Genomic DNA, 27,167 nt, shown 5'->3' with positions numbered 1-27,167 from the left:
CAACCCAATGCTAACTTATACTCTTGGGTGTTGCTCCTCCTCTTCTCCCATAACTAGATCCCGGTGTACAAGGCTTCATAGGTTCATTGCTGGAGCTTTGGTGATGCGTTTATCTCCTGGATGCATCTTCCCTCTTCAAATCAGCAAAATCAGAAAGAGTTTCCCTTGCCTATTGACCAGGAGCCGCCAGGCTAGGCACTCTGAGGACAAGACCGGCAAAGTCTCGGTCCCTGAAACTGGGCAAAAATGTTAAATTGGCTCACAGAAGTCACGCACGCCGACACCACCACGCAGAGGCAGCTTATGTACAATCTATATTATCTCTATATTTTTTATTTGTCATCATATTTGCTCATTTCTGCAGAGTATAACGTCACAAAGACCAAAATAGAGAGAGCGGCTTGTCGCTGAGCTCACATCAGTTAAACACGATAGGTACAAAACTAGGTGGCTCTGTCTTATTTATCATACAATTTTTTTTTTTCAGTCGTTTATATACAAAGAACTACTCTACCTGGAAAAATAATAAACAAACCCCACGGGTATGTTACATGGTAAACAAAAAGGAAGGACAGAGAGGGGAAGCAGGTGAGGGGAGCAGCTCCAAGGGCCTACTCCTGGAGCCGACGGGTTCGTTAGGGCCTGGGGCCACTGCGAGCAGACCTGCAAGGCCATGAGGTGCCGTGGCCTCAGTCTCAAGCTCTGGGTCTTCAAAATTAGGTATTTGTTCCTCCGAGCCGGCGAGGCTTCAGAGCCAATCCTCCTTCTGACACCTGCCTGTTGCAAGGGAGCGCAGGAAGCTCAGAGATGATCTTGTGTAGTGTTAAAAAATATATATATGAAATGCTAACGCAGGGCAGCTGGCTGTTGTTTGGGCGCTAGCTCTTCACCGGGCTTCTCCGAAGGCAGCTAGTGCAAGAGGGTTATGCTTTAAACCACTACAGAGAGGAAGCTTTGAGAATATCCAGATCCTATGCACGGCATACATATGCAGCATCCATTTTAAAACAAAGTTCAGAAAACGTATCCCCAAGCCCAGATCATCTTCAAGCTCAAGAGGGCCATTTCAGAGATTTCAGATCTCAGCCACCCCATGCAACAGACACCGGGGCCGCTCGCCGGTTAGGTGACACCAGGGTGTCACCAAGACCTGCAAATACAGGGACAGGGGGAAGGGATCACGTCCCACACCCCGCTTTCCTAAAAGAAGTTTAAAAACAAATACCCCAAACTAAAGGACTATTCATCAAAGCCGCAGGAGACAGAAGGAAAGCCTATCCAATCTTCAGTCCTGCTGTCCAGGTAGCTTATGGGATGAGGAAAAAGAAAGCATCTGCATGTCTATTCAGCAGTGAGATTTAGGAAAAGCAGTAGCTAGCTGCGTGGCGTTGCTGGATGCGAGCACGCAGCCCTGAGAAGGGTGCTGAGGAACAGAGGAGCCCCGTGCTCGCGGTTGCTTGTGAGAAAGTGAACGAGCGAGTGCACAGATCGTGACACACAAGAGGAAAAGCAAACTCCAGGCAGTGAGACCCCGCTTCTAGCAGAGCAACAAGGGGCAGTCTGGAAACGTGAAGGTATTCTTATGGCAAGGCAGGCGTCAAGCGGGAGAACAGAGAAACTAGAGGCAAGGAAAAAGCAGAAACTTGCTGCAGCCTCTCCATTTCAAGGGCTGGGGCATCTGATCTATGGCACTCGAGTGTGCTCCCCCCGCTCCCCAATTTTAAGCAGTTCCTGGTCCCTGGACAGATGCACAGAGGGATTATTTTTATTTTGGCTCCACTAAAAATCTAGGGGGCAATTCAAAACTTGACAAATGTAAAGGGAAGCTTCTTTTCTCACCCCACGGATGCCGGCTCCACCTTGGAGAGCACCGCAGTTGCTGCAGGGCCCGTGAAGCGTGGAGCAGCAGCTGCTGCCTGGGAAGCAGAGGGACACCTTCAAGCAGGCTGCGTCAGGTTTCAAGCCTGCTCTGGCTTGGCCCGGAATGGTTATGGAGCTGAAAAGCAAAGGAGTGTGCAACATCCCTTTCTGGATACTCCAGTCTAAGGGCAAAGCTTGAGCATCTCGCAGGGGGGACCTGCAAGATGACTGACCGGGACCTGCTCTGACAGCTGGCTGGTGCAATCCACGTCTTTAAGAGGGGCAGGGAACAAGAGGAAAGAACAGCTTAGTGTTTACAAAAGTTCCTTCCCCCCCAGAAGGATGAAAGGGCCAGAGCTGTGCAAACTTCCACCACCTATCACGGCCAGTCCTCGGTTTTGCGAGCAGGAGACAGATGCTCCAGGGAGGCATCTTGCCACAGGAATGCAGGGGAGATGTGAACCTGGTGATTAGCAAAGCCTGCCCTTGTGAGACAATAATTCCACCCCTGCTGAGCTTCAACAGGGAGCAGAGAGGATGCAGAGAGGGTGGAACAGGAAGAAAGTCCCGTCCTTTTCCCTTTTGCTCGCTTACGTACAGGACTGCACAACCAGTGCTGAAGAGGGGTGGGAGAAGCTGTTCCTGACCAAATATCCGAGGCAATGGCTAACAGAAAGACCATTCTCCAGTCTGGTCCTTGGGAACGCTCATCACTGCATCCTAATCCCATTTCCCAAAGATCGCAGAGACCTTAGTACCGGGGAGCTGGGAGAGCAAGCTGTGCCTACACCAACCATTTGGGAGGAGGAATACGAAGCGGTCAGGTTGTCCAGCTGAAAAGAAAAACGTTTTTGGCCACAACTCCAGACTCTGGCCAGTCATGTGCCACACCAAGCTGGGCAAGTGGGGGAGGCCAGAGCCCCCGACCCTGTAGCTTTGCTTCGATTAATTCCAGTCAATTGCTGCTGGAAGGAACAGGCTCAAGAACAGAGTCTTGGCCAATCCCCTAACTCCACACCACTCATCGCATCCGTACCCACAAAACCTAATGGGAATTGCCCACTTCTGCAACCTGTACTCTCTAGGAAGTGATATGACTCGCACGTTTATGCTTCAATAAATTAAAAAAAAAAATAATAAAAACCAACAAAAGAGGAAAAATGATGGCCTGCACTGGCCGTTTCCCCTCCTAGAACTCATCATCAGAGCTCAGCAAGAGGGTCTTCTCGTTGTCGCGGGCACCCGAGCAGCTGTGGGAGCGCGAGATGACGTGACCGCCGTTGCGCCAGGGGGGGCCATGCTCCAGCGTCGACTGCTGGGTGTACTGCTGGTAGGCTGGGGAGAAGTTGTGGATCGCGTCCTGGACGATGTCGTGAGGGTTCATGGTCTCCTTGAGGCTGCTGGAGATGCTCTTCATGGGAGCGCAACGACCTGTTGGGGCAAGATGGGGAGGGACACGTGAAGGACGCTGCTGCCTTCCCCCACGCCCTTCGGCATGAAGGTAGGGACAGGGAGCATGCACTCCTAGATCCTGCAGAGCTTTATTTACAGACTCCCTTAAGCAGCTGCTGAGGAAATGCCACACAAACGGTGTCAAGTTTTTACCAGTAGCGCTCCTCCTGAAGTCCTAAAGAGAATCCACCTCAGCACCAAATGGAGGCCGTGCCACGAGAATGGGACTTTACCCCCACAACAACCCCCACTGTGCACTACCTGTGCTGGCTCAGGTGTGCAGCAAAGACAGTCAAGTGGGGAGGTGCTTCTGTAAAGGTTTTTTTTTTTTTTTTTTCCAGCATGGGCCTCTGGCTCTGCTCAGTCCCGAGGACAAGCTCCCCAAACGACCAAGGCATGCCGATTAGCTTCGTGAAAGTGAAGGGAGGCTGCGGTGAGAGAGACCAGACCGGCCCCGTGCAGTTCTCTGGGGAGAGATGTTTCACACAGGCCCAACACGAACGCTCCAGCGCGGGGTTATGCCACTGCCCGAGGGGCTGTTCTACAATTTATGATCCAGACAACCCTAGAGCAGCTGTGTGAGGCAGTCAGAGCCACACGAAGGGGGGACAAGGGAGAGAAGAGGCAGTAGGCAGGCTGGGAGCCAGGACAGAAGGGCATCCCAGTTAAATCCGACTGAGACGAACACACACAGCATGCTGCACCTACCGTATGGCCCGTACGATGGAACGGCTGCATCGGGGACGAGTGGCCAAAGCAAAGGAGAGAGAAAAAGAGGAGGGGAGAGAGACAGAGAGAAAGAGAGAGAGGAAATAACAAGAACTGAACAAGACCCACCACCAAGTCACCCCCAAAGTACTGGGCAGCAGTTTACCCCTTCAACACACACAGATCTCACCTCCCCCAGCTGTGGCCACCATCCTGCCAAAACCTCTGGGGCTGGCTGGGATGGAGGGATTACCTACACGAACACAGCCCAGGGGTGCTGCCTTCCCACGGCTCGGCACAGAACCCCGCAACAGAAAGGAACCCCTTTATTTGGAAAACGAGAAGCCCCAGTTCCTAGAGAACTTACACCTCCCTCTTCCCCAGAATAAGATTTCTAGCAGCTCCACCTTCAAAGTCATTACAGGAAGATCCTCCTCCTCCAAGCCAAACATATTGCCAAAGCACGGCCTCATCCTCCCAAGCTGGAGTCAAAACAGAGCCTGTTTCAGGCCCTGTCCCTCCTGCCTTCAGCTTGTTGCACAATCTGGAGCAATGGAGTTCCCCTTTGGGGAGACAGGAAGAAGGACAAACCCACTCTACCGAAAGGATGCAACTTCTTGCAGCCCTGAGGTCTGCAACAAGCTATCGTGGGTGGCACACTAGGGAAGCGAAAAGGGAACAATGCAATTCAGGCAAGGTTTCTGCCCTGCAGAGCTGTTGCACAACGAAATCTGCTCAGACGCCACGGAGGAGGGGACATGATTCCAAGCGTCCAGGTTGGGAGTCATATCAGAGTGCTGGCTGCTGGAGGGACCCATCTCCACCCAGTCTCGCCACCCGACAGACACGCCATACACACCGGCACATTTCCTACCTTGTGCATCAAGTCTCTTGTCCGCGTACACCTTGTAGGTGAAGGCATGGCGCAGGGCGATGGCCGCGAAAAACATCTCCACGCAGATGATGAAGTCCTGATATCCAGCAGCGACCGTGCCTTCACCCACAGACACGTTGGCGGAGTGGATTTTGGGGATGGCACCACACTTCTCCAAGATGGCCAACAGCATCCCTAAACGAAGCAACAACCTCATGTAAACATGTGAAAACCAGGATTACACACCAACAGGGGCAAATGGAAATAGCTGTCTGTGCTCTAGGAATGCAAATCCATTTAACACAGGAACCACAACCAGAGCAAGCTGGATACTCCCTAGCTCACCTGTACAACAACAAAAAAAAAGGAGGAATAAATGAAACAGATGTGTTTAAGCAAAGAATGTTCAAACATTGATCCTCTTCTATCCTCAGCTGAACTATTCTTGGGAACTAGCTGCTACAGGCCGTCAGCCCTAAAGGATATAAAGCAGTCAGATATTTCCACGGGTGATCTCAGCACCTCCACTAACTAAAGCTAAAAAAAGAGGTAACTGGGCTTTTCTCTTGAAGCATAAACTGTTTATGACACACAACTGTAAGAAAGATATTTTTCCCTGTCCATAACCAGGTGGCTGGCTGAAGAATTCCAGAGAAGGCAGAAAGCCTGTGACCAGATGGCTCGAGATGAAAAAGTAGACAGCTTATTAGTCTGTCTGTACGCGGGGAGGATGGGCCATACTCCAACAGCCTAAATTCCACCTAAGTTCCTACTCAATTAGTCTTTGAAGTGCAACTCGGTAAACTTAAGTAGGGCACCGAACAGGGAAATGCTCAGAGCCAATTAGTAAGAGGCGCTAAGCTGAGGTGGAATTTAGGCTTTCTGAATGCGCGTCTGCGTCACGACGTGTGTGTTCTGAACGCCCTTCACGAACACCAGTGCTTGGTGGTGTTCCTGTGGCATTCAGCTAGCTGGCTGCTTCACGGGCATCACAGACAAGCCATTACAATTTTGATTACACAGCATTAAAAAAGGAATAATTTAAACGTGTCGCTTTAATCAATAAAATGGCAGCACGCAGACAAAACCTTGGCAGCTTGTGCTTTACGATTGCTTCAGGAATGCAAAGGACCCTTCAGCCAAACAGCTGATTTTGCCAGAGAGATGTGTGTGCACGTGCACATGGAGGAACAGCGAGGATTCAGGAGCACAGAAAGAAACAGGAAAATGAGCAAACCAGCTCTCCCTGAGAAAAGCAACAAAAGACCGTAAAACAAATCCAATAATAGTAATAATAAATAAATAACAGAAAGACATTCTGGCTATTAATCATCTGTTCCATGAATTCTAGTGTCTGAGCCCCTGCACAGAGCTCCCTGTGGCTACAAGCGATGGGGAAGGCAGCTCACCTTGCCAGAAGGACAGGAAGATGACAGACTTCACCATGAAGAACTTGAGGACTGGGCTATAGGGACTGAGCAGCTCACGTGTGGCAAAGTAGAAAAGGAAGAGGGCATAGAGTGCCAGGCTGACAGAGATGTTGTAGATGATCGTCACATAGAGGTAGCCACTGGTTACACTGAAGAGAGAAAATATGTGAACAGCTGAAAAGCTCAGTATGATCCATTCCCCTTGCCCTTTCCCCTTCTCCCCCAAACTAGGGCAGAAAAAAACTGAAGCCAACAGGTTTACCCCCTTTCTCATGTACATATTCAGCCCACGAGCATCCCAGTCTTTTCCCATGGCCCAGCACCCCCAGAGGCTGCAAGCGCAGCAGGGAAGGGGAAAGCGAGGCCTAGAGGCTAGACAAACTTACTCAAAGTCACCATCCTGGTACTTGCCGAAGGCCTGAAGGATGACGGTGCTGATGGCCATGAGGGGCTTCACCACACAGAACTGCAGGGTAGCCTGCGGGAACGAGAGAGGAGGAGTGAGAAGGCAGCGGGTGCAAGAGGCCGAGGTCGCAAACAAACACCCAGTGCACGTGTCAGTGTCCTCCGTGACTTGCCGTGCAAGCACCCAACAGGAGACAGAGGAGATTCGGAGGAAGTACGTGCGCATTTATGCCCAGTAACAGCATGAAAACAATCCCGTGCTGTGCTACGGTACAAGCACAGCGTACGTAGGGTGAAGCACACAACACAAAGCAATACTGGGGGAGGGAAGCACACCCCAAGCTGGAGTTGCCATAAAGCTAGGTAAGAAGGCCTCCTTGGTTAAAGAGATGAAACCCAGCTCTTTGAGGAGGAACTGTGACAGCTGCCACCACGTTAAGGCATTTTGTATACACTGTCTGGCCAAAGAGAAGGTACAGCCGTTCTGTTGTCACCCACGCGCCTTTTCTGAATCTCCCCAAAGACTCTGCAGCACTTGGGATCAGCTCTGTCCAGTCTGGCAGCAGGCACTACAGGTATACGTCATGGCTCCTATCAGGATTCCTCTCTCAAAGCCACCCCACGCTTCATTTTTTTTCTGGGAACAGGGAAGGCCGAATGCCAAGGCCCTAAAAGAGCAGCAGACTGTGACCCTAAAAACATCACCATGTCTCCCCAAAGAAGACTGCAAGAGCCTGGGCAGGTGCTGACCTGCACACGTGGGGAGGGCTGTGTACGGAAAGAAAGCAAAACCGAAGAGGAATAATTGCTTTGGATACGATGCAATTTGTTAGTGGTCATAAGACTTCAAGGAGATTAAAAACCCCAGCACATGCCAGTTCGTGAGTCACTGTAAAGATGTGAACTGGAAAAGGTCAAGCTAATTGGTAAACAACTCCATCCTCTGAGCTTCCCCTCCTTCCAATCTCGGGATGGTTTAACCATTTCTCCACAATCCAAACCACCGCCTTCTATTTTTAGTCGCTTGCCCAGAAGATGCTACAGCATACGGGAAGCACATGGATGGTGTGTGACCCACGAGGGTCACCAGACACGGACCCAGAAAGAACCTCGATGGAGACAACTCGAAGGAAATGAGCTGTCCGGATTTTACAGCGCAGCCACCGGCACGCCACCCGGCTGCTGCAGGACCTCGGGCAACGCGTGCAGACTGAGTGACCCTCGGCAGCAACCTGCCTGAGAACAACTTGAGGCTGGTGGCAAGGATGGAAAGGAGAGGTCAGAACATGCAGACTTTCCCAGGATGAAAGGGGCTGGAAAAGCAGAAAACACGGGCAGGTGGTGGCGGGAAGCAGTGGGAGTGCTAGGGAGCAGGGATAAGATGGGCAGGGGGCTCCTTTCCGCACGTTCTTCTTCCTGAGCATCACGATGGTGGGATACTGCACCAGTCAGCACTGACACCTGCTCTGCTGCCCTTTCACACCAACCTACCCAGAAATTTGCCTCGGAAGGTCCCACTCGCCCGTCCTGGAAGTCTACAAGTACCAGAAAGCGAGTGTTGGTGTCAAAGACTTCTCACCAAGGCAACATACCAGCTCGAGCCAAGGAGGAGGGAAGTACTCAACACACCCCTTTGCAAGACGTCTCCCTCGCAGCCTCCACAGCAGAGTTAGTTGTTTGCAAAGGGCTGGCCTGGTGAGAAGAACTGCTGCCAGACAGCAGCAAAGCAAAAGCAAAAGCAAAATGTCCACCTAAGCCAGAGTTACCAAATGAGCTCGAGATTTGCAGAAGCCAGCAAAATCCCCCCGAAAAGTGCTTCTAGTTCTCATTGTTGTGAAGAAAAAAACAAAAAACTTCCCAAACACAACCACATGCAACCCATGATGTAGAGATACTTGCCAGAGGCTGCGAGACATGAGAAATAAGAGGTCTAAGGGAAATTCTCTCTCCAGCACTCATTCACCTCGATGGGTGTTAGGTCTGCTCGTGACACATTTAGAAGGTAAACGTTAAAATTAGGAGAAAAAGAATAGGTAATGCATGGAATCAACTATGGGAGCACAAATGAACCCCAAGAGAAAGAGAATAGACAACACACGGGGAGCAGTTTAGGAATAAAGTTTCAGGGAAGAAAACAGGAAAGCCACGAGGGCAGAATACAGGACAGAGACAAACAGAGTGGAGAAAAAGATGTGTTATTTTGAGAAAGGCCAACCACGCTGCAGAGATTACCACTGGATATTACTAAGAGGCCGCTTTGTACTTTTGATGTTCCTGCATGTTGCTAAACCACAGAAGATGGGGCATGATGTGGAGGAGAAGCCAGGGCAGAGATCTAGCCCCAGTGACTGGAATTACAGCGACCTGAACCCTTTCAAAGAACCAGACTGGCCTCACGCTGTCTCCGGAGAAGCCTCATGTGTTCATTTCAGTCCGTGAGCAAAGCCTTGAAACCCACCTGCTGTTTCATGGCAGCCAGAGGTGACTGACCTGAACTCCAGGGATGAGCAGACGAAGGCTGTATCGAGGTTTAGATCTCTCATTCCCTCCCCATCAACATACCCAGTCCCGCACAGACAGACACACACACACACGGTGAGCAATACCCGTTTCCTCCTACAAAGCATTGTGTCACGCTTAACCTCCACCCCCTCCTCAACTCTAACCACAACGGCAGCGATGGGAATTCAGGAGGCTGTTACACAACTGTTGGGTGTCTGCAACACAGCCCAGCCATCCATTTCTTAAAGTCATGACCTCTGCAATGTCAAAGGGAAGAAAAATTCTGAGTACGCTTCCCAGGGCTAATGTCAGGTCCCAGGGCTAATGGGGTTGAGCAGAAAATATTAACGTCATTAAAAAAAAAAAGAAAAAGAAAAAAAACACACACACACACACACACAACCAAAACAAGAAAAGCCTCTGAGCAGTCTGCAGGCCTCCCTCAAAACGATATTACAAACCCAGTAAAAGGAATGCACATCTCAGAAGTTCAGCAGCAGAAGGCAACATTGCCACCCCTGCCACAGACTTCATTTGGTTCTGGAGAACGGCACAGCTGCTTCAGCCCATACCTGTTTGCAGAACCTCAGGAATCCAATTGAATAGGTCTTTCCCCACAGGCAGCAGGTCCCATACACACAGCTGGACCTGAAAGAACCACCACGAGATGACAGGGATCAGAAGCAAGATTTGGGCTAGAGCACAAGATTCCTGCCCTCTTTGCCTACCTCTGCAGCAGTCACAGAACTGGTGCTTTCTCCAGTCGTGACCACAGTCACAGCCATAGCCTCTTTCAGAGACATGTTTAAAACACCCTAACTCCAAACTCCAAATTAATTCTTTTTTTTTTAAACTGAGTAGCATGGGGAGAAAACCAGCCCTGAAGGAGCATGCACAACCAACTGCAGACCGGGAAGATTCAAAGGAGAAGAATGGAAGAAAAGAAACAAAGGAGTAGGCAGGTGTTCAGAAGAGCTGTGAATCAATCCAACTTGCCCAGGAGACCACGATCAGCCTGATCTGTCTCGGAGCAGGATATTGGTAAATCACCACGAGCCATCCTGCCCAGTCCCAGCAGACGTTTGCCACCTGACACACTTTTTAGAGACAGGACAGGGATAGAGGCACGGCAGATGGGCATGGAAGGATGAGAGCATCATGCTGTAAGCAGGACAAATACTCACTCAATTGGTTTCCCTCTGATCTCAGACATGATGGAGCTCTCCCCTCCCAAGTACTCATAGCAGAGGCTGAGAAAGTTGTATATTACAAAGGCTGCAACGACATCAATCAGAGCAAAATGACAACCAACTTCAAAACAGGTGCAAGGACTGAGAGAGCAGGCAACAACCCAAACATTAGCAGGGACTGCTTATGCAGCATCTTTCCTTTCAAAGCTCTCCAGATTGTTTTCACTGTATTTATCTTCCTACCTCAGCATTTACAAGACTATCTGAGCTGGAGTTTGGCCAAGGTCCCAGGCCAGTTCCACAGCTCATGCCAAAAGGGTCACAGGACCATTTAAAACCGTGGTCAGCCTCTGTTTTACTTGGCATCCGTAAGGCGCCATTCTTTACGGAGTTCCTGTGCATTATTCCACGACATTACATGGCTACTAAATCATATGGAAAATTTATTTCTGATCCATCAACCACATCTTATCTCCTGACTTCACCCTTTGAAGTGATGAGCACAGTCTCCCCCTCTCTCTGAGGTGACTGGATTGTAGGCAGAAGAGTTGGAGAAAAAGTATTTTTTACCGATGAGTGAAACTCTGTTTTCATGCCTGGTGGAGACTTTTGAACAAACAGGCTCTGTGCTTCATTTCCTCTGAAAGATCAAATCTCTTGCGTACTGAACAGCTCTCTTGTCGGGCCACCTCTTTTCTGCCTTCCCCAGCAGCTTGGTGCAGATAAGGAAGAGCCTTCTCGGACTGACCGCTAATACTCTGCCCCACTCCAGTTCTCTTCAAGGCTCAGCTGTGCTGATACACATAAAAGAGGTGAAGACACTGTGGGGAGGGCTCTCACCGTAATTACAGACGTTTCCTTTTCATGGGACGTGACCTGTCTGCCACTCTCTCAACTTGTCGTCGCTGTTGGATCCTGATGTGTAGTTCTGAGATTTTTTAGGGCGAGGACTTTACTCCTAAATTTGCCACATACAAACATGGGGCTAAATGACAGATCAGGTAACCTCTCTTTCAACTTTATTTTCTATGATACACCATCCCTGGACATTCCCTGGAAAGCCACTACCCAGATCCTAGTTTTGGCCCCTGACGCTGACACAATACAAAAAGAAACTAACTCGGGATGGAAACAGAAGTGTCAAGGAACTTTGGAATGAGACCAAAAGCCTAACAATGCTGAAAACCTGACCTCCCCAAGTAGCCACTCATTAGACCTGAGGTCTGTTTTCCCACATGGATGAACTTCTACAGGCAGAGGCAGGCACCGACTCTAATTTGTTCTACAAGCATCCCAACTATGCCCTAGAAAACAGGTACTCAACGCTCCCCAAAATGCTCAGCCTCAAAACATCGCATTAATGGCTTCTAGATGTGCCTAGCTGGCAGGAACGCCAGAGCACATAAAAGCTTGGGGTATACCTGCTTCTCCTTATGTAACTGGGGAATTGTTATTCCATCTGTAACCTTTGTTGCTGACCAGAGCTCAGTATGTTCACACCGCGCTGATTTTGTGAAAGCCTTAATTAGGAAAGAAAACACCAAACATGGAAAATGTATTTAAATAACCGTGGTAACCTCTTCTGCCTGCAATTTGTCAGCAACTTAGGTGACAGCTCCCAGCATCCACAGGAAGAAAAGCCGAGCTTTTCTTATTATCCTCCAGTGACCCCTGCCCTCTGATGTGGTCATTACAATAGCAGCTGCCCATTCCACAGTCACTAGGAAAGAGATGACATCAGAGGAAGTAAACAAAAAAAACAAACAGAGGTGAGAGGGAAGTATCTGTCCCTCCATCCCCGAAATAAACTAGTGCTGATTATCGAAGCCAACTGCACCAGCAGAACAACTGTTCTCCCAGTCCTGATCTGTATTCTCCAAATGTGCTCATGACATCAACGTAACCAAAAAAAAAAAAAATCTACTTGTGTCAGTGTTGCTGCTTTTGCACAAACCTGGTTGCTGGAGTCACACAAAAGGGCAACACCAAAACACGTTCTTCCTAATACACACCATGAAATGCAGCCCACAAGTGGCCCAAGACAGCTTTCATAATTTATTAGTAGGGTCTTCTCCCCAGCGTTTTCTATCAGAGCCACCCCACCTCGATTCCCAAACTAAAACCTTCCTAAAAAATGAAAAATAAAAATGAATGGCAAAGGAGGAAAGACAACAAGAACGCAGTTTCAAAGCAACCTCCAGAAAAAGCAACGGAGAGAACCTGCTGATTGAAGGTGCTTTCACCTCCACCTGCAGTCCTGTCGCACAGCACAACACGCCGAGGAAGCCGGTGAGCTCTGGAAGCGTGGGCTGCCTCCTGAGCAGAGGCTCTGATGTTTGCAAACTCCTTGCGCAAGGCAGGGGGACAGTGGCAGCTGCTAGGAGAGGAGTTTCGCAGAGCAGCAGACTTCCTGCTAGACCTACACACGCACGCGGGGCTGGGAAGGACGGGAAAAAAAAAATAAACGGGCCCAAACAAAGATGCCTTCTGAAGCATGTGCGCACGTTTGCCATCTGCTGCTGCACCTCGGAGCATTGTCACGGACGTGAAGGAGGGCCTGCAGGTCCTCTGAGCTGATTAACGCGTCCACAGGGGCGGGGGCACCTCTCTGCAACGCAGATCTCACTAAAACAACCGCACGAACGAGTTATTGATTTAATGCAGGTACGGTGATAAACGGCTGGAGCGCGTTCTCTCCTGCGGGTGGGCAGAAAGCTCTTGTCTGGGTGAGATCAGAAGGGAAGATACGATCGTGTCTATTGGGGTGTAGCTCACATAAAACCTAGTGGTATCACCTGCAGCCGATGACCGAAACTGAATCAGTGCCCCTCCTGAACATGGCACCCTCCCTCCTGCAGGACTCCAGAGCAGGACTTTGCCCCTCACCGACACTAACGCGTGGCCCTAGCAAACAGGACGAAGCAAGCACCTGGCTGCTAAGTCAGTGACGTTCTAAGAGCCAGGTGCTAACCGATACCTCGCTTTACACGCCCACATTCTTGCCTTCATACCTTCCTGAAGCAAAGGACGAAAGAAAATGATGAATTTTGTCCCTGCAGAACACAGGAGGGAAGGCTCGGTGCATTTTGTCATGCTTAGAGCCCAGGCAGGGGTCATTTTTCAGTCACTGGGTGGTCACGGTCAACCAGACAAGCACCACCATAAAACTGTGTCTCGGCTGATGACAGAGATGCTCTCTTCATGTTCCCAACCAGAAGCAAAAATTCCCTGACGGCAGAGACTTTCCACCTCCCCCCGCTTTGCGCCTGACCCCTGCTTACCTTCATAGCAGTCCCGCACTGTGCCGAAGTAAACGTAGTACTGGTCGTTGGTGAAGAACAGGAGGCTGAGCCAGGAGTCAAAGGCGTAGATGGGCACGATGAAGAGGATCCGAACAATGTAGCGCTGCTCATTCGGGCAGCTATAGCAGCGAAGATGCATGTAGATCTGAGGGGACGGAGAGGGGAAAACAGGATCAGCTGCATGCTGAGTGGAGAGGGGAAAGCGGATCTGAAGAGTCAACTGGAGCGGGGAACGCTAACGTGGTAAATCAACTCTTGATTGTCTCTGGCAACCTCCAGGTGATAAGCATCAGAAAATCACTGCTATCTTAGGGCATCCACAGAGCATCCCTTAGTTTGCAGAGAGAGGGGAAGGGGAGGAAAGGGAAATGAAGGCATTTATAATCTAGTTTCTCACAGGGAGTTAATGTGCTGATACTATCATCACCTTCCCCTTATTCTCTTGTTCACTCTTTTCTCCTATTACCATCCCCATATGCCTGCTATCCTAATTAGGCAGCTAAGATTCACAACACTGCAGGCTCCTTTCTCTCGGCGGCGTAGGAGCACGCTTTTAGGCGCACGCTCACCGTAAACACACTCACTCTCCAGGCAGTTGTGGATGCTTTTGAGTCTCTCACCTTAAACAACCGGAGAGTGCTTTCCAGTGCTTTTCAGTGCCAAGAGCTGGTACGCCCCAGCCCACCTGCTCCAGAAGTGCCACCCTGCACGTCTGCGACAGCGTGGCCACAAAGCCTCAGCCACCAAGGGAGCACCGCGCTCGGGCACTGGGCTGTGCTCAAAGGAGCCGCTTGCTTCGTCCCGCTGTCCACGCACCCACTCCCTCTGCTCAGGGTTTGATGGCCATCATTAAACCCCACACCTAAGCCGCGTTTTTCACAGAATATCCACCTCGTGGAAAAGTTATTTACTGCAAGCATACCCTGGAGATGAGCAGCGCCGCTGTAATGGGCTAATAGCAGAGCGAGAGCCCCGGCTGGACTCGCAGGTACGCTCCATCGGCCACGCAGGCAGGGGAGGACACGTTCTCCAGAAGCCAGACCTTCCCACAGCAACCCTCATCAAGCTGCTGCCCTAGCTGCTGGAATTAAAAGCACCTCCTTTATTACATAGGCGCCTCATGACTGACTGTGTGAAGTGGCACAAGCGCTGGTTTGAAGCTTCACCCTGCGTTTGGGGGGGCGGGTGCTGCGTAGATTCCCTAGGCTCTAAGAAAGCACAGGCTGATGCTCTCACCTCCCCCTCGTGAGGGAGAGGGGGTTATCTTCTCTTCATCTCTCTCGGCCTCTTGGCCAGGTTTGGTCAAAGTCAACTGAAGGGCTCAAAATACTCCTCTTTCCTCCTCCTGGCCCGCGAGGAGCTCACAAAAGCCTCATTTCCTGGCAAGAACAGGTTGAAAATAACCTAACAAACCTTAGTGGTATTTTTCCCCTGCGACGATCCCAGTGAAACACCTCACCCAGCACAGGGACAGCTGACGCCGGGGTTCAGATGACTCCGAGCTTTGCCCTTGGGATGTCACAAGAGCCCTGCAATCCACGTGCCTACGAGAGCACTTTAGGCAGGAACTACTGCCTCCCAACAGGACAACAGCGTGTTTTAATCAACAGTGTCTCCCCAGCACTGTCCTCCATTGGTTTCTTCAGGGAAGCGCATTAATGCCTAACTATACAATGCTATACTGCAGAGGAAAGACTTCTCCCCACCCTCAGTCGGTGATCAATCCGTGCTCTGAAACAGGAGGATCCATGGCACTTGTAATTGTTACCCAAGCTGGTGAAACTGCAGGTGTTGCTCTTATTCATCAGTGACTAATCCGTTTTTGAACTTCACTATCCCCCGTCCTCCATCAACAGGCTGTAGTTTTCTAGGTCCTACTCATCGCTCTGGCATCTATTGACCAACAGGTACGAAGCACAGGTTGATAAATAACAGGGTTATTTGCGTTTCCCCACCGTGCTGTTCAGTTCACATGACAACCGCACGAGAGAGCGGTACAGAACAGGATGCAGCGGTTGACTCGTTCTGGCTCCCAGGGCACCTACCCCAGAAAGAGGGGAGGGGAGAAAAATTAAAATAAAGAGTTTCCTGCTACTCCTTTCCGCAGCAGAGCTCAGCCCGTGGAATCCGCTGGCACAGGAGATCAAAGGAGGTATGTCAACCAGCAGATGACCACGATCATTTAGCTAGCAGCTGACACGGTAGCCAAATGGCTAGGTACAGCTACAGGACCTGGGAACGGATGGATGGCTTGGGATAATGCACCTTCCTGCTAACGCTCCACGGAGGGCCAAATGTTTTATACCTGCTAGCTGTAACGAGTTTGCTCAGTCAGACTACAGAACCTGGGCAGAAAAAGGTTCACACAAAAGCGGTCACCTTGATCAGCAGAGATAATATATTAGATCCCCAAAGAAAAGGTCCTCATACCACCCCCGAGTCTGCAAAACCCCCATCAGACATAAGTATCCAACAGAGATCTGCCAGGGTATCACGGGTATTCCTCCACGTGGGGAAAGGCAGAGGAGCAGAAGTGTCAGTGACAGGGTTTTTACCTGGTGGCAGGTGATGAGCAAAGCTGTCCACACGAAGAAACCTGAGATGGCCTGAGCAGCCGTGGTCATGAGGAAAATGGGCTGCTCCACGGCTGTGGGGCTGCCGTCTTCTGGCATCCAGGAGAAGTTGGGGGCCACGGCTGGAGTGGTGGCAGCTGACCCCAGCCGGGGGGCTGCAGTGACATCAGTCATCGCTATCATGGTGCCTTGCGGTGCCAGGCTCCGCCTGGGATTGCTGAAGAACCGCCCAAGAGCCGAGACCTGCCAAGGAAGAGAAAGAAAAAGCAACAGCACTCAGTGGAAAGGACCCGGGAGGATCACAGCAGCGGGACTTTGCATCAGCAGGCTGCTCAGGAGCCTCACGAACAGGACCTGGAGGAGTCTGTCCCCGCTGCCCCCTGCGATCACACCATACTCAGGAACCTCTGCACCACTCCCAGCACAGCCTTCCCGTTGCCAACACCCTCCTGCAATAAAAGCATTGAAGAACGAGATGAAAACTGCATTCAGCTGAGGTCAGAGGGAAGCGTCTAAATCGCTTGCACTGGAAGATGTCCAGCACACCTAAGTTAACAACTCTGCCTTCCACAAAAGCACTGGCTAGCCTGCTACGTCCTGAAAAGCCAGAGCCCTAGTCTTACGGTTTCATCCAGAAGAGAGCAGAAGCAGCAGCAGCAAGCAATGAAGACAAGCACCATAAAGGCTCGTTGCGTTGCAAGGAGGTAAGAAAAGCACCCCTGTTCCTCCCACGAGCGATCCCTACCTCTCCCGCTGCCATTTTGACAACAACACTCAGCCCGAAGCGCCTGCATTGGAAGGACGTGTGCTGAAAGCTCACCACGCTACAAAGAGGAGCATCAAAGCGAGGCTTTTATCAAACACCATATGGCACGGCGCACTTAGTCAGCCTATCGCTACCTCTCCTAACTCGCATCATTTTCTATGTGATGCAAATTTAACCCGCTTGGTGTCTCAAAGCCAGCTGACCCAGGACAACACACCCAGAACACAAGTATACGCAAGGTTTCCAAGCAGCGTTACCCTTGGCCATTTCCCGGATGAAAAGCTGGTTTCATCCGATGGAGAGAATTCTTAAAGGTCCAAGATCTAAAGCAGCTCTTATTTTCAGTTCGGCCGTAAGGAGGCTCTAACGTGACCTCTGGGTTGGAAGAAGATAATCCACTTAAACCAAGATCACAAGCAGCCAGCCGTTGCCTCTGCGAACTACACGCGCCGCTCCTGATGCTGCCGTAGCGAAGACGTCGTTATCAAGGGAAACAAAGCCAAAGGCCTGGAGCAAAGAAATGGCTTCCACGCGCACACTACAGTGTGGAAACAGCCTCTCCAACACCCCCCCCCAAACCACACGCTTGCAGGAGTGACACGCAGCCCTCCGATGTCACCTACACCGCGTTCCACCTCCTTTCTGCTTTCTGCCAAGGGGGAACAAGAACACAAAACCCAGGAAATATCTGGGTTTGTTCAAGCAGGTATTCACTTACTACAGAGGGAGCAGCACAACTCTATGGTTTAATTCATAAAATAATTGTCAAACTTGGCTTTTCTTAGCTCTTTCCAGCCATTCTTTTCTTCCAAAACATTCCTGCTCTAAGTTACAGCTTTCCACAACTGCACATACCAAAGGGTAATTCCTTTCCAGTCCTAATCAGCGCAGGAAACATAACTGGTAAGTCAGGAGTTTCAAAGCATACACACACACAGCCCATGCTAAATCTAAAAGTCTGGAGAGACAAAGGCAGCCTGGAGATGTCGGAAGGCAGCAAGGCTTTTTCTGCTTTGGGAAAAAGAGGATTTCTACCCGAGTGGCTTCTGAAGCAACCCCGCAAACCACGCACCCCCCGTGCTGACAGCGCGTCCACGGGGCTCACAAAGGGCACGGCTAAAACGAAATGGGAGCAGATGCACCTGCGGTTAACCTAGCTCTAAATAAAGTCCAGCCAGCTGCGATCCTGCAGATCCCAGCGCACTTTGAGAGCTGCGTGAGAGAGGAAGCTGCTAAGCCCTCCCTAAAGTTCACGGGGGAGCGGGTCACGACTTGCAGACCAGCAGCGGCAGGGGGGACAGGACCCGGGGCTGCGCTCCCCAGCTGCTCAAACCTCGCCGACAAAAACCTCGCGCAGAGCCAAGCGCAGCACCGGCCGTGCCCGCAGAACTGAAGAACCGACGGGGAATTCCTCTGCTTCTCCGCACCTCTCTCTTTTGTAAGACGCCGAAGCAGCAAAAAGCGATCAACAGGCCTGCTGACACAAGGGTTAAGCATTCAGAAGCCAGGACATTTACGAGTTCAAGTCGTATATATAACCTTAATACTGCCCCCTTGTGATTACAGATCAACTGCCTTTAATTAAATGATTATGCATCGTTCTTCGCTTAATCCCTTTTGATTCACACAGTCACGGCAACTCAGAACTCTTTCCACCCCTGGGTTCTGAAACAAAACGTGCAAACTTTCTTAATGGGGGCTCTACTTCTCCCTCTGTACCCCAAACCCCCATCCGCCCCATCCATGAGCATCCCCTGTTCCTCAGGGTTGCCTGAGGACAACTTTTATCACCGGATACTTCTTACTGGTTGTAAAACCATCAGCTTGCACTTCATTCTGCTTCCCAGTCAAACACGCAGGAACACTGCACTCCCGAACCTGCAAAATTAACACACCCCTTCCAAATTATCCCTCCTAATCTCCTGAAGTCCCGTACACCACTACTGCAGCGACGGGAGTATAAGCAGTGCTCCGAGCCTTTATGAAATAAATACGACGGCGTGCAAGAAGCTGGAGCTGTAAGAGCAATTCTGGATTTGAGAAACGGATGACAGCACCGATGACTGGAGCCTTAATCAGGTGAGTGGGCTTCAGCTTATTCACTGCCACCAACACAGACTCTGCTGCCTCCTCTTTTGCCTTTGGCAGACAAGAGCATCGTGAGGGCAGGCTACAGCAATCGTCTGAACATCTTGTTTCTGAGCTGCCTCGTTCCCCCCGTGCAACGGGACGCGAGCCCAGCACATCGCTAGAGCAGGCTTCCAGAAAAGGTGGTGCCTGGGAGCAAACACGCTGCCCAGACAAGCTCCAGACCGAGCACCCCAGCGCAGGCAGCTCCCCTCGTACCCGGCTCAGCAAACGTGTTTTGATATTTGTTTCCACGCTCGGGACACCTCATGGCCTGCAGTTGGTCCTAACCAATTCGCGAGCTGGACATCCACCTCCTAACACAACCGCCCCGCTTCCTCTCGGGCCCAGGGAAAAGGTCCGACCCCCGCAAAGCCCCCACATTCTCCTCGATTTTCTCCCTTCTCCCCTTTGCTACCACAGCTTTGCAGCACCCCGACGCTGGTCCGGCCGCCGGCTGTGATCTCTTTCCTGCGTGCTCCTCCCAGCTGGCTGCATTTTGTTTGTTGTTTCTTCGAGCTCCGAGGGACAACCGTCGCTTTGTTCTCTGCCTGCGCAGTCCCCAGCACCGTGAGGTACCGATCCATACGGCGAAGTAGGGGCATTGAGAAACCTACGTGACCCACGCAGCACAAAAGCAACCGATCTAACGCGGAATAAATCTTGTAGAGCTCCTTGCTCTTCTGTCATATCCCGTTTTCTCTGTCCATCTCTTTCACCTCCACGTCACTGCTTCCAGTTCGAGGGAGAGGAAAGTTCCTTGCCCACTTACTCTCCCTCCCTGGAGTGCCTGCCTAAATGTATCAAAGGAAAACATTTCAACACTTCTCAATTTCACTCCGAAGCTTTCCTGCCTCCAACTTACCACCTTGCTCCCCCCGGAGGTAACCTGCAACACAGCATGTCGTAGGCAGGCCCAGGAGAGCGTACAACCAGGCAAAGCACCGAGCTGTGGAACCATACCCCAGAAGCACACTGGGCAAACCCACAGGGCTCCCAGACGTGGGCCTGGGTGGCTGCAGGAGGGCTCTGGGGATCTCGGATCAGCCGCTGAAATTCCTGTGTGGGCCAAGGGCCGCAGCTGCCAAGGCCAAGGTGAAGGCTGCGGTGATGTCCCCGTCCTGTTATCGCTCCTACCTCGGTGCCGTCGCAATTCCGCACCTTACAGCGAGGCAGGACGTGGCACTGCCAGGGCATTAGCTTCAACACCAACCCGGTACCAGCTTAAAATTACCTAACAGACCTTCCGAAAGCACTTTAGGAGTATTAGGCTCTGCCCTCCGTGCAAGGAGGAGAAAGAAAAGGAAAAGCAGGGGCTATTTGTATCACGATGACTGTCCCGACAGCATCCGAGAGATGCAAAAGGCTGCAGCTGAGATCCCCGGGGCTCCAGCTCTGCTGCAGGCTCGCCAGGGCACCTCCAGACGGCCCGCAACCGGGGGAGAACAGCAGCGCAGGCATTCTCCATCAGGAACAGATTGCCAGCCCGGTGTCTTTTGGAAACACAGGCCTTCTGTCTCTAGCATCAACATGGCAGCTTCTTCCACTGCAAATAAACTCGGAACAGTAAACAGAAGGGATCTGGCACAAGCGAAAAGGAAAAGCTTCATTTTTGGCCTGCGTCAACGCACGGAAAATGTTACCAGCGAGGAGGAGCTATTCCTACATAAAGATAAACAAACATAAACACGTCAAGCCCACTTCTGACGCAACAAAAGCGGCGCGAGAGGAGGGAGGGAGCACTCAGACTCAGTCCCCTGCTCCTGAGGGTGCTTCTGAAGGTGCAGACGCGAACGCAGGCAGCGGGGAGCAGGCTGCCTGCTCTGGGCGAGACCCTCGCCCGTGTCGGGAGGGAGAGAACAGTGAATGACACCGCTCCGGAGCCGCTCTCTGCCATCTGCAAACGCAATCTGCACTTTTAAAATAGATCATCGCCTCCGAGGCCGAAAGTATTTCGTTTCTAAACTGCTGAGAGAGCAAAGAACGATGCACAAAGCTATCCCGGGAAAGAGCCTTAACAGCTAAGCCTCCTTCTGCCGCACAAGGGACGATTGGGGAAAACAAACACGACCTGGCTGCACGGCTCTCCTGGAAAGCCACTGGGCAAGGGGTTGCTCCTCTTTAAGACCGACTCTGTACTTACCACAGTGTCAAGCAGCCATCATGCTTAACTTGTTTTTGGTTAAGATACCATAAAACCATCTTCTGCTCCCTTACCTTATTTCTCCAAGAACTTCCCCATGACATTATCCTTACTCCTGACCCCAAAAGACCAACGTGGAAGTGCCGTGCAGTGGGTGACCAAAAGCCTGAGTTTTCTGCCTTTATTAAGACACAAGTAAGAGCTTTACGTTAGTGAAAGCACGAGCTTTGTGGTTTTCAGAATGTCCCCTAAACTTTTAGTAAGGAGTACAAGAACACACGCCAAAATGGCTCAGAGTTTCTTTTAGACTATTTTAATCGTAAGAATGCCGAGAATTGCCAACTGGGATCAGCTCCTTCCATCGTGCCAGGTGTATACTGCAAACCCATAACTGCTTTAAGTTCTTTTCAGCCCCCAAAGGCACGGCATAACCAGCCGATCTGGCAAAAGGTGTGAAAAGGAGGAGGGAGAGCGTCAGGACAAAATAATGCCACAGAGCGAGAGCGCCACTGGTGCAGATCAGATCAGTGATAACAATAAAAGCAAATCAAAAGCTTTTAAATTGATTACTACTTAAATCGCCTTCGCTCTCTGGGGCGGCATCTCCTTTAGTTAGCTACAAGATACAGAAAGGCCCCAGCAGTGTGTTTTGAAGCTCTCCAAGAGCATCCCCGAGACAATCCGTGAGCTAGGTACGTGACCCGGCACGCGGTTCCTACTAGTGCAACGCGTTCATATTCTACTATTCACGCTAGGGGAAGCCTTCTTAACCTGAAGCCACCACAAGTTACCTCCCCACCCGCGCCACAAGCACGTATTTCCAAGCACACGCGAGCACCGCCACGCTCTGCTAGGAGAGGACGGCAGAAGGCGGCGGGTGGCGGAGCCGGGCGGGCTCCTGCACCCGCAGGTAAAGGCTCAGCACCCTCTGCCCTATTGTACAGGCGATCCAACGCCTGCAGCCACATAAAAACATGCCGCACACACAGATGATTTAACCTCCCATGCAACCTCCTTTCTCGCTTTAAGGAAATCAAACCCGGAGAGCGCCACGGCAAATCCTGCGCGCGGCCCCCACCCGTTTCGCGACCCCACCCCGACAGCGAGCTGCTTCCCCTCCCCAGCACCCATTTGCGAACTCACAACCAACAGCAAAACCCTTTTACCCTGCGCTGTGCACTCTTCTTCCCGGAGTTTTTTTCTGCTCTATTAATTCCTGTTGTCTCGCTCTACCCGCACGGCCCTCCTCCCCCCATCCTCCTCCCCCTCTTTTTTACTTTTTTTTTTGTGTGTGTGTGGTTTTGGTGGACTGACCCCCATTGTAATGGGTCAACATCCAGGCCCTTTTTTGGAAGGACGACAGGAAAAGGCGAGGGAGGGGGAGGAGAGGGGGAGAAGGGATGCTCCCCTGCCTTCCGAGCTCTCCTTTGAGACTAGGATCAGACAGGCCTGGGCCAGGCGCTGCGCCCCTTTCCCATATACCCCGCGGCCCCGCTCCACGTGAACCAGCGCAGCCCTTTGCCCCCCGGACAGAAACACAGAAAGACCACAAAGACTTTCTGCAGCCGGCAGAGGCAGCTGATTAAAAGGATGTGTCGTAAACACTCGCGTCCGGCGTGACACAGGAAGTTCGCGTGTCACTTTCCAAAAACCTCAAGAACAAAGTCAAATCAGAACTTCTTCCACCGCCGCTCGCCTTCACCCTTCCCCACGTGGAAGCGCCGCGACAGAGACCGCAAGCTCTGGAGCTGCCACGGGGCAGGCAGTTACCGTGAGAGGCATCCGAAGTCAAACCGCAGCACGACTGAGAGCCACCGGACTCGCGGCTGTCACCCGTGAGGTTACCCAACGCGCTGCACTGGTTTGGGGTTTATACTGCAGCGTGCTTTCCCCGCACAGAAGGCACCGTGCAAACTCTCAGGTCTGTAGTTAGATGTAGCAGGCCGACGGGCCAGGAGAAGGCAGGGATCTCACCGCGAGCCCAGCGATGCGTACGAGGGCGGTGGCACGGCCGAATTCCTCAGCAGCGGCTCCGACGCGGATACACAGCAGCGACGAGCAGCTGCCGAAGGAAAAGCGGGGTGTCCCAGCACAGCACCCAAAGCCGCTCGCCGTGCAGCCGTTCTGCTACCAGTGAAACAACTGACCCGGTGTTCCTTCGTTTGCCTTTAGACTCTCAGTTTTGCTGGTCAAGGAACGAACCCAGACACGGTTCCTTTACGCAGACGTTACCTCTGGACGCTCGTAGGCAGAAAGCGATCCCTGGGGGAGGGAACCATTCCCAGCCACGATGCAAGCAGAGACACCTCGCCAGCCTCCTCTCCTGAAGGCTACTTACAGCGCGCGAGCGGCCAGGAGCGGCTCGTCCTCTCCTGACTCAGCGCCGAAGCTGACCGCAGAGGTCCGCAGAGAAGCCGGCGGGTGCCAACAGGTACTAAACGCAGCTCAGAGCGACTCTGAAATCGCCTCTCCGTACAGAACGAGGCACAGCAAGCATCCGCCTGAGAGGGTACGCGCTTAAAAAAAAAAAAACCAAAAAACAGACAAAACTTCAGCCCAGTTTTTCCCGACGCGGTAACGTTATTTCACCCGGTTGGGTGAAGCTGCCTAAATGGGAATTTATGTGAATAACTTCTGGTTTGAAACTCTGGGCCGCTCGCATCGCTGCTGCTTGGGCTGCTCCCGCGCTGGAGATGACCAGGCAACGGCGGGCTCCCGAACTATCAGCTCGGCAGCCTCAACGCCCTGTTTTACAGCCTTGGGAGGGAACAACGGGCAGGCGAGGTCGGCTTTCAAGGCATTACTTCATCTCACCTGCTTCTCAAAGCTCCGCTGCCGCGCTAGATAACACGTCGCAGACGTCTTCTTCGCTGAGCTACAGAGACCTTTTTTTTCAGCTTTTTGCCACAGACCGTAGCAGGAGGCAGAGGCACAACATACCCAGGCAGGGAGCTGAGACCGTGACACCACCTCGTTACGCTCTCGGTCACAACATCCTCAAACAGCTGATCCTTTCAGATCATCAGACTCCCAGGCACTGCGACCCTAAGATAATAACAGCAGCGTTTCCATCAGGGACTTGAGGGCGAGAAGACAAATATCCGGGTACTCTACGGGTTAAACGACACTCAGTGTTGCAGGTAGAGCACGTGAGGTATTTCCTTCCACAAGTTTCCTGTAAATTGGGCCTCCCCGGGGGGCTGTAAAGACCTGGTCACACCCAGGTGCGGCACCGCTCCTGGGCAGCCTGCCCACGCGCTGCGTTTTGCCCGGACACAGTTTGTTCTGTTCCCAGACATTTCGCTTATACCATCACGGACAAAAACTCCTCGGAGGCTGAGCTGATTTTTAAAGATTAGAGACAACGTGGCTGCAAGCATCACGCCACTCCCCCGCCTCTTCCTAGAGGAGGAAGGCTCTCAGGGGAGGCTCTGGAGGGTGGCCGTAGCTCGCTGGCAGAACTTCACCTCCGAAACCTTCCCAGGGGATCGCTGCTCTGAAAACACACAGTTAGTTCCTCCCAAATTAGTCCATAACGAAAAAAAAAGCCACCAAAGGTTCCAAAGGGTGTTTCCGGTGCAAGCACTACCGTATTTTACAGTACTTTAGCTGAGTTTTTTAAACCGTCTTATCGGTTTCAAACCGCTTTCAGAGTCCTGAGCATTCTGGCAAGGCATGATGTCTTGGCAGGGAGCTGCTCTTCCACCGCACACCCCGAAGAGTTGGGGGAGAAGCGAGAACAGCACACACACACCCCACTTCAAGCGAACAGACGGGCAAGTCAGCACACAAAACCCAACCGCCGTGCCATTCTCTACAACACCTCGACTTTCCAGGGACTCCGCGACTGCGATCGATCACAAGCTCTGGAAAAGAACAAGCCTCTGTCCCCAGCCCTGGCCGCTCGCCCTTCGGAATCAACAAATCCGATTTGCAGCTTCTTGTTTTACCCCAACTTTCAACACTGCGTCCGATGCAACGCTGGGCTCCGCAAGCGGCTAGGACCGAAGAATAAAGGGCTGCCAAACAATTCGCTGCTCCTCCGGGCACTGCTGCAAGAGCTCAAGGATGCCCTTTGCGCTGCTGGAAACTGAAAGAGGCAAGAGCTCATCTCCACTGCTGCAAACATAAGCCAATTAAACACGGACCCAAAACGGGAGGGGAGGAGGGATGAAGGGTAAGATCCATCACAGAGAAATTAAAAGGTTGTTGTCTTAAGTCAGAACGTGGTTAGAAGCCTTAGAAAATTCAACAGCAGAACTGGACAGAGAAGGGAACTGACATCTTGAGAAAAGAGCGTTTTAAAAGTTACTTTATTATAAGTTGGAAAAAAACCACACCCTTCCTTTATTCCGTAAGAACAGAAATCTTAATCCGTCAACTGCAAATCCCAAAAGCTCATCTCCCAGCCTCCTACCCGTTAACAGGCAAGCGAGCTGACAGAGAACAAGGTGGATTCCTAGTTAGAGTCTGTCAAATCTTCAGAAACAAGCCAGCTCAGAACGCTGTCGTTATGCCAAACCACCTAAAATCTGATTTCTGAGCAGCCTCTGCATGCCTAAGAACCTTCCCCTTCTAGCTGCCACGTGTCCTACGGCAGCTGAATAACAAAAAGTACAAAGGATGCCCCAGCGACTGGAAGGCACTCCGCCCCCTGCACCCCATTTCCGAAACACAACCTGCTCTGCAAAATCTGAACCGATTTTAGAGACCGGGGAACTGCTCAGGGACACTGACTGCAGCAGCAAAGCCGTCCGCATCCTTTCGCAGCAAGACACGGCTTCTGCTCCCGGTGTAGACAGCCACCTGCTGCATACACACCGCTTAGGTTTAGGGTACGTCTGTAACAACAAAGGTATTAAGGACTTAAACACCGCTCCGCTAGACCAGAGCGGACACGCATCCCATTTTCCTTCGGGGCTTTTTGCACCCATTTGACAACGGTGCAAAAAGCCCTGAAGTAGGCCACTGTGGAATGCCTTCACATTACTAAAACCTCGCCTCTGAGCCCTGTTGCTTAGTATTTAGCCAGCATCCCAAAAGCGCGAGGTTGTTTTTCCCCAAACTACTGCACACGTGAGAAACCTTTAGGACGTCAAATCTGAAACTTTTAGGACGACAGACCCGAAACCTTTAGGATGACATACCTGGAACTTTTAGAACGACAAACCTGAAACCTTGAGGATGACAAACCGTAAACTTTTAGGACGACAGACCCAAAACGTTTAGGGCAACAGACCCGAAACCTTTAGGACGACAGACCTGAAACCTTTAGGGTGACAAATACGAAGCTTTTAGGACGACAGACCTGAAGCCTTGAGGATGACAAACCTTAAACTTTTAGGACGACAGACCTGAAACGTTTAGGATAACAAATCTGAAACCTTGAGGACGACAGACCCGAAAGGCTGAGGATGACAGACCTTAAACTTTTAGGACGACAAACCTGAAACCTGAACCCCTTGAGGACCACAGACCCTAAACCTTTAGGGTGACAGACCCGACCACCACCACCGTTTACAAGGACACCTCTGCCCCCCCCTCAGGCCGACGGCCGCAGCGCGACACCCAAGGAGCGCACCAGAAGCAGCCAACTCTTTGTTAGCGGGACGCGTGCTTCAGCACACCCCCCCCGCCCGCTGCCTGTCCCTCAGGGGCAGGACAGGGACACCCTAACCCCCCCCCCGTCCCCCCATATCCCCCCCATATCCCCCCGGCCCGACACGGCGCCGCTCCCCCCCTTACCTGCGGCCGGGGCCCGGCCCGGCCCGGCCCGCTGGGGGGGGGGGGGGGGGCGGGGGGGGGGGGGGGGTTCACGAGCCCATGGCGACGCCG

The 27,167-nt window shown here is 51.8% G+C and overlaps 1 protein-coding gene across 2 annotated transcripts; it reads right to left on the bottom strand.

Moving 5' to 3' along the window:
• Window positions 1–15: 15 nt before the first annotated feature.
• TMEM184B (transmembrane protein 184B) lies at window positions 16–27,167 on the bottom strand. 2 transcript variants are annotated; one of them, XM_035551963.2, is made up of 10 exons: window positions 22,499–22,534; window positions 16,651–16,745; window positions 16,279–16,539; window positions 13,703–13,868; window positions 10,416–10,506; window positions 9,804–9,879; window positions 6,711–6,802; window positions 6,304–6,473; window positions 4,895–5,089; window positions 16–3,291 (listed from the first exon to the last, which is right to left on the bottom strand). In XM_035551963.2, the coding sequence occupies exons 3-10, from the start codon at window positions 16,477–16,479 to the stop codon at window positions 3,050–3,052; spliced, it is 1,233 nt and encodes a 410-aa protein (XP_035407856.1). In that variant the 5' UTR covers window positions 16,480–16,539; window positions 16,651–16,745; window positions 22,499–22,534; the 3' UTR covers window positions 16–3,049. The 2 variants fall into 2 exon arrangements, with proteins under 2 accessions (XP_035407856.1, XP_050565820.1); XM_050709863.1 differs by lacking the exons at window positions 16,651–16,745; window positions 22,499–22,534 and adding an exon at window positions 27,078–27,167.

The sequence above is a fragment of the Cygnus atratus genome, chromosome 1 (assembly GCF_013377495.2).
Source record: "Cygnus atratus isolate AKBS03 ecotype Queensland, Australia chromosome 1, CAtr_DNAZoo_HiC_assembly, whole genome shotgun sequence".
In the NCBI taxonomy this organism is placed as follows: Eukaryota; Metazoa; Chordata; class Aves; order Anseriformes; family Anatidae; genus Cygnus; species Cygnus atratus.
The sequence above is the reverse complement of the archived record's forward strand: the minus strand, read 5'-3'. Positions and strand labels throughout refer to the sequence as shown.